The sequence below is a fragment of the Nanorana parkeri genome, unplaced genomic scaffold (genome assembly GCF_000935625.1).
Source record: "Nanorana parkeri isolate BGI_ZX_2015 unplaced genomic scaffold, ASM93562v1 scaffold1364, whole genome shotgun sequence".
Classification (NCBI taxonomy): Eukaryota; Metazoa; Chordata; class Amphibia; order Anura; family Dicroglossidae; genus Nanorana; species Nanorana parkeri.
Window position 1 is genome coordinate 62,122 of NW_017307632.1, and position 12,944 is coordinate 75,065.

The 12,944-nt window shown below is 41.1% G+C and overlaps 2 protein-coding genes across 2 annotated transcripts in view; both read left to right on the plus strand.

The window, feature by feature from the left end:
- Positions 1-5,149, plus strand: part of LOC108797895 (retinol dehydrogenase 16-like) — an 8,043-nt gene extending 2,894 nt beyond the window's left edge. Inside the window, exons 2-4 of the mRNA XM_018569592.1 lie at positions 225-483; positions 2,370-2,533; positions 4,922-5,149. Of these exons, the coding sequence (XP_018425094.1) occupies positions 225-483; positions 2,370-2,533; positions 4,922-5,121 (623 nt within the window). The 3' untranslated portion in view covers positions 5,122-5,149. The remainder of the gene's footprint in view (positions 1-224; positions 484-2,369; positions 2,534-4,921) is intronic.
- Positions 5,150-10,402: 5,253 nt separating this feature from the next.
- The window catches only part of LOC108797898 (retinol dehydrogenase 16-like), a 19,049-nt gene continuing 16,507 nt past the window's right edge, over positions 10,403-12,944 (plus strand). The window contains exon 1 of the mRNA XM_018569595.1: positions 10,403-10,616. The gene's annotated coding sequence lies outside the window, so the exon portion shown is untranslated. The remainder of the gene's footprint in view (positions 10,617-12,944) is intronic.

Here is a 12,944-nt window from a genome sequence, read left to right on the forward strand (position 1 = left end):
CCATCTTCCATGAAGCAAGCATGTCCTGTCATCTCACCAAAACAGTAGAACGTTCTCCCCATCAAGCTCCTGAAGACACTAAACAATCTTGCTGCTCTCTGGATAAAACCCAGCAATCTGAGCAAAATTGCTCTTTAACTAACTATGCAGGAGCCAACTCTTCAGGTTTTATCATGTAAATTAGTCATACAGTGCAATTCCTAACTTCACTATCTTTCATATAGGCCTATGGGGCTTGGTGAATAATGCAGGCGTTTCTGTACCGACTGCTCCTAATGAATGGCTAACTAAAGATGACTTCAAGAAAATTCTGGATGTGAACCTCTTAGGGGTGATCGATGTCACATTGAATATGCTGCCTTTGATCCGAAGAGCCCACGGACGGGTTGTTAATGTGTCCAGCATTGCTGGGAGAGTGGTTATCTGCGGAGGAGGATACTGCCTTTCTAAATATGGAGTGGAATCTTTTTCAGACAGTCTAAGGTAAAATCCATTTTTAAAAAAAAATACAATTAATATCAAATATTATAGTAAAAACTGTAGTTCTATGCTGTAGTTTTTATTGTTCACGCTTGGAGTAAAAATGTTTACACAGTTACTGTACAGTGTAAATGCATTATGATTATAAAACCACATAGTTAAAAATACATTCTGATTATTTACTAGATATGTAAGATTCATTTTGTTCCGAATTGAAATTTGGACATACATTGGCATATTTGGACATTCGCATGCATCTGAAATTCTGAATGAAAGAAATAACTAATCTGAACGTATCCAAATTTTGGATGCATACGAAATTTTTTCCCAATGTCATTTGCACGGCTCAAAATTTCAAGTCCTGATCTACTAGCCAGGCCTTAAGAGGTACTCTCCACCAGTTGCCCCGCCTAACCCCTTCCCTGTCCAGGCCTTAACTCCACCCCTAAACACACCCTCTTAAATTATACTATGAAATTGCACTGTCGAATGTTTTATTCAGAATAAATATTAACAACTTTAACAATATTGACAGCTATAGAGGACTATAATTCTCAGCAACACTTTCTCCAAAAATGCAGAATGGCACCAGCTATAGAGGACTGCAACTCCCAGCAACACTTTATAGAGAAATGCAGAATGGCATCAGCTATAGAGGACTGCAACTCCCAGCCACACTTTATAGAGAAATGCAGAATGGTAATGGGTCTAGAGGACTACAGCTCTCAGCAAAACTTTATAATGGATGGCATTAATCTGTATTTCTGTATAAAGTGTTGCTGAGAGCAGTAGTCCTCTATAGCGTTACCATTCTGCATTTCTGTATAAAGTGTTGCTGGGAGTTGTAGTTCTCTATAACTGATGGAATTAATCTGCATTTCTGTATAGAGGACTACAAACATGTCACAGAACATAGGCACATAGATGAAAACATCACCTTATCTGACTGTTCTCCCGGCGGGAACACCATACAGCAGGGAGAGTCGGCGGGCTCTGTATTCAGGTGGCTGCTTGCTGGGTCCTCCCGGTCAAGGCCCCAGCGCTGCCCCATAGTGTGCCTGCAGGCTGCTCTGCAGTACAATTATGTACTTCCGCCTCCTGGCTCCTTCCTCACTGCCAGCCTGCCTGCGCCCCCATTTTCTCTTCCCCCATCCTGCCACTGGACCCGTGCCTGACTCGCCCTCACTTTATTGCCACTCGCCAAATGCGAGCTGGCGAGTGGAAATTTTGAGCCCTGTCATTCAGGTTGAACTTGTGGTGTTAAATGTTTAAATATAAAAAAGGAAAAAAACAGGGTGGAGTCCCCTTACAAATTCATACCAGACCCTTTAGGTCTAATAGGCATTTTGAGGGGGGACCCCAACACCAAAACGTGTGGGGTCCCACCTAAAATACCCTACCAGACCCTTAAACCGAGCAGCAGGAAAGCGCCACCCCCCCCGCCGCACCATAGCAGGCCAAATTCCCTCATCATGGGAGGATGCTTTGCCAGGGGAGAGAAAAAAAAATCCCCCACTGTTGCATCCGATCGAGACCAATACAGGCCAAAAAAATGACAGCTCTGTTTCTGAATGTCAACAAAGGCAGGTTGTTTTGTGCTGTGGCACCTGGTCCTTTGTATCTTCAAGGACATTTCAAGGCTGAAAATTTGCAGAGCTGCAGATGAAATACAATATTTGACAAATTAAAGTATTACTATAAATCCAAACCTAAGGAGTTAATTGTGTCCTTCTAGAGCGGACTACAGATTGTGATGTTTATAATAATGATCAAGTTATGTTATGTAATAATTGGAAAGAATTGTATTTGCAAATGGTTGGTGGTTGGCTGTCTCTTGTTAATGCAGTGGAAGGTCTCTCGTTATTCTTTAAACATTCTAAATCTTTTAGGCGTGAGATGATCCCCTTTGGTGTGAAGGTCAGCATTATAGAGCCAGGCTACTTCAGAACTGGTATGTGTGATCCTAACCATTTTTTGGAAAATGTAAAGAGATGCTGGGAGAAGTCACCAGATGAAGTTCGGAAGACGTATGGGCAGGCTTTCTTTGAAAGATGTGAGTGTTTATGAAACATGTGGCCCAGTATTGCTAAACTGTTAAAAGTTCATAACATTTTATTAATAAACCACCACAAATGTAGGGATGGATAGCAGAGCTCAGACCAATCATAACAGTTTTTAACCTTTCATGAGCAGAGACCATTAATGTCTAGATGAGACCGAACATGGCAAGGTGAATATGCATGCATAAACGTTCCAATAACCCTAATTTGCCTACCAAAATATTTTTGCAACTTTTTTCATAGTTGTAGGGCTGTGGAAATTAACGATTAATTGTTAATTTTTTTGATCGGTACTCACCTCTCCGCCGGCTTCCGGGTCTTCCGGTGATGTCACGGACATCAACGTCACCGGACTCCTCCCCCCTTCCCCAAATGGCTGTGTCAGCTAACGAAGGGAAGGGGGGAGGAGTCCGGTGACGTCGATGTCCGTGACGTCAACGGATCTCCGCCAGGACTCGGAGGTTTGGTGTCATATAGTTGTTTCTCGTGTGCAATTATTTGCATTGTTTAAAATAAAGTATTTTTTACTGAACTAAGTGGCTACTCCAACCCTCTATAACTACTTTGGCCTGATTCTTTCTTGGTGCCGAGCCTTGCAAAGTATTATATGTTTAGTTAAGGGTTGTTGAGTATAGCCATGTGCTAACCTCATTGGTGAGGAAAGGGTTAATGGACACGGCAGTTATGTCTCTGGATAAACTTTCTTTTCTTTCATACACACTAGATGCTAATGAACACTTAATACTTGACGTCAATGGGGTTAAACCAACATTTGTAGGAACAGCTTTCCTGGAAGGGCAGGGAAAGATACAGAAATAATGCACATGGATTCTACAATGTGGGTGGATGCTCCCATTAGGGTTCTCAGTAGAGGGCTGCAGGAAAATACGATACAAACGCAACTCAAGCCAACACATATTTCTAGTTTTGAATAGCGAAGGAGAAAGGCTAGACACACTTAGGGTTTTATTATTTTTATTGTCAGTGTCCTTGTGGTATTTGTGGTATTTTAGAAGGTCAAACAGTAAAAAAGGAAGTCAGTTAACGTTGCAATAGATGCATATTAGATTGCGTTAGCTATACTGAAATATTTACACTAGTTATAGATTCTACTAGCCTCATAATATAATATCAGGGGTATGGACCACTTGGGCAGGTGAGTTTGCCCAAGAAACTTTCTGCACGAGCGCCAGCCAAGGCATTGGCCTATTCACATACAGCACAGCAATGAAGTAATAAAATGAACTAGGATCACACTAATCCAGCACGTTATTATTCTGAGTTGCCCCACTCAAGCGGCGGCCATATTGAGTGGGGCACGTGAGATTAATAACGTGCTGGATTAGTGTGATCCTAGTTCATTTTATTACTTCATTGCTGTGCTGTATGTGTATAGGCCAATGTAGTTGGATCTGTATGTGCGTTATAGTTAATCGAAATTAATCGATTAATCGATTGAAAAAAAAATTTGATTCATCGAACACGAAAATTTTAATCATTACCAGCCCTACATATAAGGCATATATATCAAAGTTGTAATACCCTGTTTCGATGTCTTCTTATAGTCTGACATATGAACAAAAATGTAAAGGTATTTTTACAAATATTTTTACACTGTTAAACACATCACTGGACTATATTCTTTAAGACAAGTACTTCTTTCTGTGTTCACATGGAATTAAACAAAGCTATGTTATTACCATGTCATAGCTGGCATGGAGGTCACATAATGAGAAACAATACTGATTTGGTTGCTGATGACAAATCTTCCCTGACACAATGACAGCATGGGCATGAAATAAGCAGGAATGCACGCTGCTCATTTGAAAATTTCAGACTAATGTTTTTTCCACTGCACGGGTTATTGTGCAATGAAACATTATGCAACAGACTACTGATGCAATGGGGGTTAAAATTCTAAAATGTCATTCAGTACCATCTTGGAAGTAGTTTACCTCACTGGTAGAATAGTCTATGCTATATTGATACCTCAATCAGATGTGTCTAAACAGGAGAGCCCCCTTCCTGTCAATGAAATCTGACTATTACAGTACATGATGGAATCAGATTCCTCTGGGTTCTTAACGTAACTTGGCTCTTTGCTACTTGTACAGTTTCATTAATTAAGCCAGCCAGTGTGTTGCACCATATTCAGAATTGGTTATTTGTAAAGTGCTATGATATTCCTGCGTATCTTTATGCTCTGGATATATATTTTCAAGGTTGCAGCAGTGATTTACATGCTAACAATTTTCAACACCTCTTTTCTCATTTATGCCAACCTTTCTAAGCTTCACCCTATAGGCAATGTATAGATTTATGTTGGATATGAGTCGTAATAGGTTTTCAAATCATTAAAACCTTGCTGTTTGTTCACACAGATTACCAGGGAGTGGCTAAAGGCCTTTCAATGACCAATAAGAATCTTAATATGGTAACAGAGTGTATGGAGCACGCTCTTACAGCTGTCTACCCAAAGACGCGATATTCTGCTGGCTGGGACGCCAAACTTTTCTTCCTGCCTCTTTCCTACTGCCCAGCTGTGGTAGTGGATTTCCTCCTCATAAGAAGACCAATATAGGATAAGAGCACACACAACGACAAATAGTTCAGTTGAATGTGCAAGGCATACATAATAATGTAAATAAATATATCCTGTTTTTGCAAAACGGCTGCATCTAATCCAATATGTGAGCTTGGTATGCGCACACACACACACACACACACACAACCTTCCCAGTAAGACACTCGCACTCACACACTAAGATTATTCTGCTAAATTAAACTTAAATACACTTCAAGTGGAACTAATCTAAAACAGGAAAAGTTTGCTGGACATTGTAAGTCTCTCCATCCAAAAAACTGCTTTACGCATTTGCTAGCAAACTCTTACCTTTGCCTAAACTGGCTGTGGTGCAGACAGGGCCGATGCTAGACTATTTTGCGCCCTAGGCAAGACCAGCTACTTGCACCCCCCCTCCCCCAATCCCCCCCCCTTGCGCAGCCCTATTCTCCTGCGGGTTAGCTTCTGCAGGCGACAGGTGGATGTATTTTAATTTGAAATAGCCAATAGCAGACTGACTATTGAAACCCCACCCACTGAGCAGAGGAGCGAACCTGAGAGAGAAAGTTGTCTCTCAGTTACGCTCCTCTGCTCAGTGGGCGGGTGCAATAGCCAGCCTGCTATTGGCTTTTGCAATTTGAAATAGATGGGGGTGCTGTGGGGGGTGAATGGTCAAGGATGCGCCCTGGGTAGCAGTGCGCCCTAGGCGGCTGCCTAGTTTGTCTAGTGGCAGCACCGGCCCTGGGTGCAGAACAGTACAGATCTACACTGCCATCATCTGTAAGATACCGAGAATGGAGCCAGGTGTTTTTGGGATGTTGTAACTCTAGTGTACATGCACAGGGGCTACATCTTAAGCAAGTATCCACATAATGGAAATTGCTTTGGGGAACCACAGTGGGTTTAGTTCCACTTTTGGGCCCATTTACATATGCAACGATCAGCCATAACATTATGTCCACTGACAGGTGAAATGAATAACGTTGATTATCTCATTACAATGGCACCTGGAAGTGGGTAGGGTATACTGTATTTGGTAGGAAGTTAACATTTTGTTCCTGAAGTTGAGGTTAGAAGCAGAAAACATGGTCAAGCATAAGGATTTAAACGACTTTGTATGGGAAGAAGGTAAGCCAGCCGAGACAGTGTGGTGCTTGGGCAATGTTCTGTTGGGATTCCTTGGGTCCTACCATTCATGTGGATGTTTCTTTGACCTAAACATTGTTGCTGGCCAAGTATCCCCTTTCATTGAAATGGTATTCCCCAATGGCAGTGACCTCTTTCAGCAGGATAATGTGCTCTGCCAAACCTTAAATATGGCTCAAGAATGGTTTGCGGAACCCAACGTGTTTGACGTGAGCCTCAAATGCTCCAGATCTCAACCCAATCAAGCATCTGGGGGATGTGCTGGAAAAACAAGTCTGATCCATGGAGGCCCTACCTCGCAGCTTACAGGATTCAAAGAATCTGCTACTGACGGTTTGGTGCAAAGGTTCGGAGGTCTAGTGGAGTCCATGCCTCAATGGGTCAGGGCTGTTTTGGTGGCAAAAGGGAGGCCTACACAATATTAGGCGGGTTGTCATAATGTTGTGGTTGATTGGTGTACAGTATATGTTGCAGTAACGCACCAAACACACTAAGGGAGCTCACATATGTAGCAGTGTACCACAACACACCTTATAGCACTAGCTTGCACTAGGCTGCTAGAAAATGTGCCTTAGCAGCCCAGTCAAATGTATGGGTTGGGTCTCCAACCTCTCAAAGTATCATCCTAACCGTCCTCTCCGCTCCTCCCGAGACCTCCTGCTCTCTAATTCCCTCCTCAACTCCTCCCATTCTTGCCTCCAGGACTTCTCTAGAGCCACTCCCATTCTTTGGAACTCCTTACCCCAACCTGTCTGTCTATCTCCTACTCTGTCTGCCCTTCACTAAAGACTCATCTCTTCAGGGAAGCCTATCCCACCTCAAACTAACCACTGAACTATTTGTTCTCAAACAATTCATCCCAACACAGCTGCCTCCTCATGTATCACTTGCCCCTCCCTTTTAGATTGTAAGCTCTCACGGGCAGGGTCCTCCTTACCATTTTGTCTTGAATTGTATTGTAATTGTAATTTCTTCCCTATATTGTAAAGCGCTGCGCAAACTGTTGGCGTTATATAAATCCTGTATTATAATAATAATAATTTTGCAATTGCATATTATGCAATTAAAACCTATGTTTTGAACCGTAATAGTTAGACAGTGTATTTTGTTTGGGTTTTTTTGCAGTCGAGCTGGTAAGTGTGCTGGACATTTTTTGCCTTTGTACTAGCTACACTCCTGCTTGCGAGGTGCCTTGTTCCTGCATTTGGTTTCTGTCAGAATGTTTATACTGCTCTGATATATAGTCTTATGTTTATGGAAACAATTAAGAATCTATAATTAAGGAGATTCCCAACGTATTTCCATAAATCAAAATTTACACGAGTTCTTTCATTTGCACTGACTTTGAAGACAAGAGGAATACAAAAGTATACAAAATATATATATTTATTAATTAAAAATCAGTGCAGAATAATAATAAAAATATAATTGGTAACAAACAAAGAATATGGATCAGATGATATCAATCAATTTGATAACACAGGTAATGCGAAAAATGTAACTACAGGATATTGTTCAAAATATAAATGTAACCAAAAATAAAAATTACTTTTTAAATGTAATGGGTATCTTCTCAGTATCTCACAGAATAAGAAAACAAAAGGTTCAGAATTGACAAGTGACTTCTCCCAGCACAGATTTTCACAAACTCAAACTTTTAACAGCGCATGGGCAATATTTATCCCATCATGCACAGGACTGGCAATAAGCCAAGACCATTCAAAGTAGAGAAAAAATTCCACCAGTTTAATTCAATATATATCAGACTAGACCATTGACTAGAAACTGAAATCAGTTTCCTGGAGATTATACAAATGTATATAACAATTGTATATATTTATCTCCCCAAATTGAAAGACACAATTTTTACTGCAGTTAAAAATTATCTCAAATCAATTTAGATCCTACAAGAACTCAATGGTTTACCCGAATATATATATGTGGCTAAAGAATTGCCTGATATACAGATAGAAAGTATACTTTACTAGCAATTTAAACTTAGTTGTTGGGAAAAAGCCAGCAGTCAATGCTCAGAAACCAGGAATGGTCAGGTTCTCTTTAGTTCAGTTTCCTTGGACAGCCGTCCTCAGCTTCTGACCTATACCCTTGGAATGTATTTGCTTACTGCCTACTTCGTGTTGGAATTCGGGTTCTGGTCCCTGGTCCTTCCATTGCTACTCACTTTTATCTCCCCGTGGGTTGTGGGCTTGGTTTGGTCTTCCACGTGATTATTGACGTGGACCATGAGGTCAGATATATCATTTTGCCATATACCTTTCCCTCACAATCACCATCAGGGTGTACTATTGTTATATATAAAAGTTTGGAACATTTAATTTAATTCTACTATTTTCTAAAGATAAAGCAGAAAGATAACCTCTGACCTAAGCTATGGACAACCCATAAAGATAGTAATGAATAACATCTCATGACAACCTCTTGTCTGACTTTTAGTCTACTTCTTCGATTTACAACCTTAAGATAATCTAACCTAAAGCAATTAACGTTCTTTCTCCAAATACATTGAAAGTGAGGTAATTGCTTTCAAGACCCAGAGGTTTTTTTTCATACATTATAAGAAAAGAATATACATTGGCATGTACCACTTAATTCTTTGAACTCAAAATATAAAATTATTCATTATTAGTAATACACACTGATATATTTCAATGGATACACTCAAACAATATATAATGAACATAGTTTGGATATTATAAAAGTACATGTATCAAATTTTACTTGAAATTATTCAATTAAGTAGGCATGTAGATGCTGCATATAATATAATAATATAATAACATTATTGCTAATATTATCACCACAATGAATAGTAATGTTTCATAAGGAACTTTTAAATAAGCCCCTTTCTTCTATTGACTGAGCAAAGAAAAAAAAAACTTTTTAGACATTTCAATCACTGTACGTTGTCTTTTGGGGAGGCAAGAAAGTCATCTATCAAGACCTACATAGGCTGGCACCATCCTTAACTGATGTGCGTTTGAGACCCCCACAATTTACGATCTGAAGAATGTTTATACTAACATTCCTAACTTCACTGTGAAAGTCTCTGTCCAAGAAGAAGAATGAACTTGTATTCACCTTCGATACAATACAAAATGGCTACCAGTATGTCCATAGACACATCTGAAAAATAATATGTTTAGGCCTATGAAATTGATTCCTTTCGGCCCAATAGTTCTGACATTTCTACCTGGTGGACTACAGTCATCTAACCCACACAACCGAAAGCCAGTACTGCCCACAACATTGGCCCTGGTGCCACTGTGTGTCCTCGCATTCCCTGCCACCACTTCCAAGGGTGTTGGAAGAGAGGTGCAAGAGAAGCCCCTCTTTAGCTCCATCTCCTCCAGGTACAAGACAGGAGGCCACAGAAGGGCATATGAAGCTTTATGTATCCTTTCAAAAATATTTATAGTCTGTTAACATTTACAGAAACTTTCAGTCCCTGTTCACACCTAGGCATTCTGTGAAAGTGTGCTAAATGTGGGAAAACACACACGCTTTGACATGCATTCACTTAACGCATCAAAAATGTGCATTGCACTTGCAGTGCCATTACTGGGCAAAATGTGCACAAAGTCTCAGGAAAAAAACATGGGACATCTGTAGCAGAAGCTGGGAATGGGGACTCAAAGTAAAAAATGCATTCATTTCAGACATCAGATAAAAATGTCATGTTTGCATACTGTATAATATGATACTATGTTCTCCTTTTGTGTGTCACAAACAAAGGAGTGCTCAGTAGCAAAAAGTTCTTGGAAATTATTCTAAAATGTTGCCAACGAATGTGTACTTTCTGCAGTGTTATGTGTGATAAAAGACCCTGAAAATATAATGTAGTAGATATTATTGTACCGTGGCCATCAATTAATGCCGAAAGTTTTACATTTTATTGGCTAACCTAAGCTAAAAAAAGATGCAAGCTTTTAAAATGCCATAGATCCTTTCAATGTATACATTATACTGTAAATACAAAAAGCTGGAGTTTTGCCTTAACATCTCCTGATTTTCCCATGTGAATCTTGTACTTCCTGTTTGATATTTCCTCCTTTCTGCTATGTGGTGTCCACCTCTTTCCTTCCTATTTTATAACTCGTACAGTGAGGAGGAGTGTCTACAACCATGACTGAAAACACATCACAGTGTTTCTTGCTGTTGCATGCACAGATCAGGCTGTTGCTGTGTTTTCTTGCTAAAGAGGAGGAGGGAAATCTGATAACAGTAATAAAGTCCAGATCTTCCAAACCCAGCCTGTGACATTTGTCCCTGAGTCTTTGACATACTTCAGCTTTCTTTGTGTTGCGTTTACATTCCTTCCCTATCCTCGGCTGGTATACTGAAACAAGGTACAGTAAGAAAAAAACCTTTTGCCAGTCTCTCATTTAACAATGCCACACCACCTTTTGGTATTGCCAAAAGCAATAATTCCTCTAATTTGTCACAGCAATAACCCTGCTTGGGGACAACCAAGCTTGATCCTGAGACATGGCATACAAGGTGGGCTTCAGAATTCATGCACCAAATCTCAGGGTCCTCAGTTCAGTTCCCCAGGTTTCAATGATTTACAAATGTTCTCCTCTGCTCATAACGTGTCTCTTTACATTTTCCATGTGATAGATTTAAACTGTAATATATCACTGTTATCAGATATGAACTGATAGGGGTCACAAATGATTGGCCAGGATATTTAGGGGCCAAACATTTTCACTAATATTCAAGGCTGCAAGGTTAATATAGTGGTTTTATCATTAGTATGTATTGAATTTATGAAGAATATGTGCGCAGAAATTAACTCACAGGCTCTTTTCATTTCTCTATAATACTCACAATTGTGGGGACCAACTTCAGTCTTACATAGGGGCCCTCATTAGCATTTATCTACCTATGTTTTTTTACATTTGTATGTAATGGGGCACTGGAAGAGGAAAGGGTTAACATTTAATCATTTCTAAGACTGCAGTAGACTTGTCCTGGTCAATCAGGGGTTTGCAAGTAGGAAAAAGAGAAACAGAGGGCTAATCATCGAGATTTGTTTGGTGTGGTGCTTTATGGCAAATAGTTCTTGGTGAGCAATTAAAGAGGACCTTTGCCCATATCTTTAAAATAACAACAAACATGCCTTTAGAAATGTCTAGTAATGACAATCTACAAACACATACTTCTAGATAATTGCCGGCTTTGTATTCTTTACATACCTTATTTCTCTTTTCTTCTCCAGTCTTCTGACAGTGGCCATGTTTACTAAGGGCAGATTAATAACTCTCCTTTTACTTCCTGCATTTCTTTCATATGTAACTAGACATGTGACTAGGACATTTGACCATGCACATCATCTCAGGAGAGGAAAATGCCTTTCCCTGAGATCTTGTAAGGTTACAGATGAGATTTCCCAGCAATGCTCTGGCGATGACAAGACAATCCCAGTGTGCATTGCTTTGCCAAACAAGTCATTTTGCCCTTTCAAAGCAGGAAGTGAATGCTCTGCAAGTGTAAGTATTTCAAAATCACAAAATTTTACACCTGACATGCCTATGCTATTATTAATCATCATACATAGAGGGATGCATTGGTAGAATTTGATGTTTGAGTGTAAAGGTCCACTTTAACATGTCTCCAGGTAAAGCCAACCCCTGGCAGCATGTAGGCTTAGCTCCTTATGGCCGATGTGGACAAAGATGGAGCCATGGGAGAAAAATGAGTGTTAGGTTGGTGTTTTTTTGTTATTTGGCATTGCCTCTGAAGCTAGGAACAAATGCTACAAAGATGTACAATAGCTGCATCAACCTACCCTGCTTCTTAGTTGAATAAATATGTAGTTATTAACAGGGCAGCCATCAGGGTGGTACGTCCGATACTCATGTAAGGGGCCCGAGGGGCCCACCTGGGTCCCTTGCATGACAATCGGCCGACGGTGAAGGGCGAGGAGGCGGAGGCCTGGCCCTAGCAGCGCAGGGCCCCAGCATTGCCGCTCCAGTGGATTTGAGACAAGCTAGGTCCCCATCAGCGACGATGCTCGTCTGATGTCGGACTGGCCGGTAGTGACGTCACGGTAGTGACGTCACGTCACTTCTGGCTGGTCCGAATTTAGAGGAGGCCATGTGTGCAGGTAAGAGGAGCTAGGAAGGAAGGGAGGGAGGGGAGGGATGCAGCCCTGACCATCCCACCTGAGACCCCTTCAGAGCCCACCATAGACAGTCTCAGATTGGCTGTGCAGCATCTATGGTGGGCTCTGCAGGGTCACTCTCAGGTGGGTCCTGTGTCCAGCTCGTCACTAAGCCCTGCGTCCAGCGGCGCGTGGGGGGGGGGAGGGCCCGGCCTAAAGCCGTGTAAGGGGCCCCAAAATTTCTGATGGCTGCCCTGGTTATTAATGAAGCTATATAAAGTTTGTGCACAAGTTCCCAGCAGTCCCAGGGTATAAGTCTCATTTTAACCCCACATCATAAAAAAAAACTTGGGATGGGTGTCAAGAGTGAACCATTGTAAAGAAGAAGGTGCCAAGGGCACATGAGTGAGAGATGTGAGCTTGAACGACCTGTAGCAGCATGGGGTCTAGGGGTGACGAGTCGAGGCAGAAGGTGCGCCGCCTCAGGTGCTATCCTGCTGGGGTAAGGGTACAGCTAGGGCTGGGATACATTACCGTACATGCTAAGTGCTGGTAGCTTTTGGCACATAGT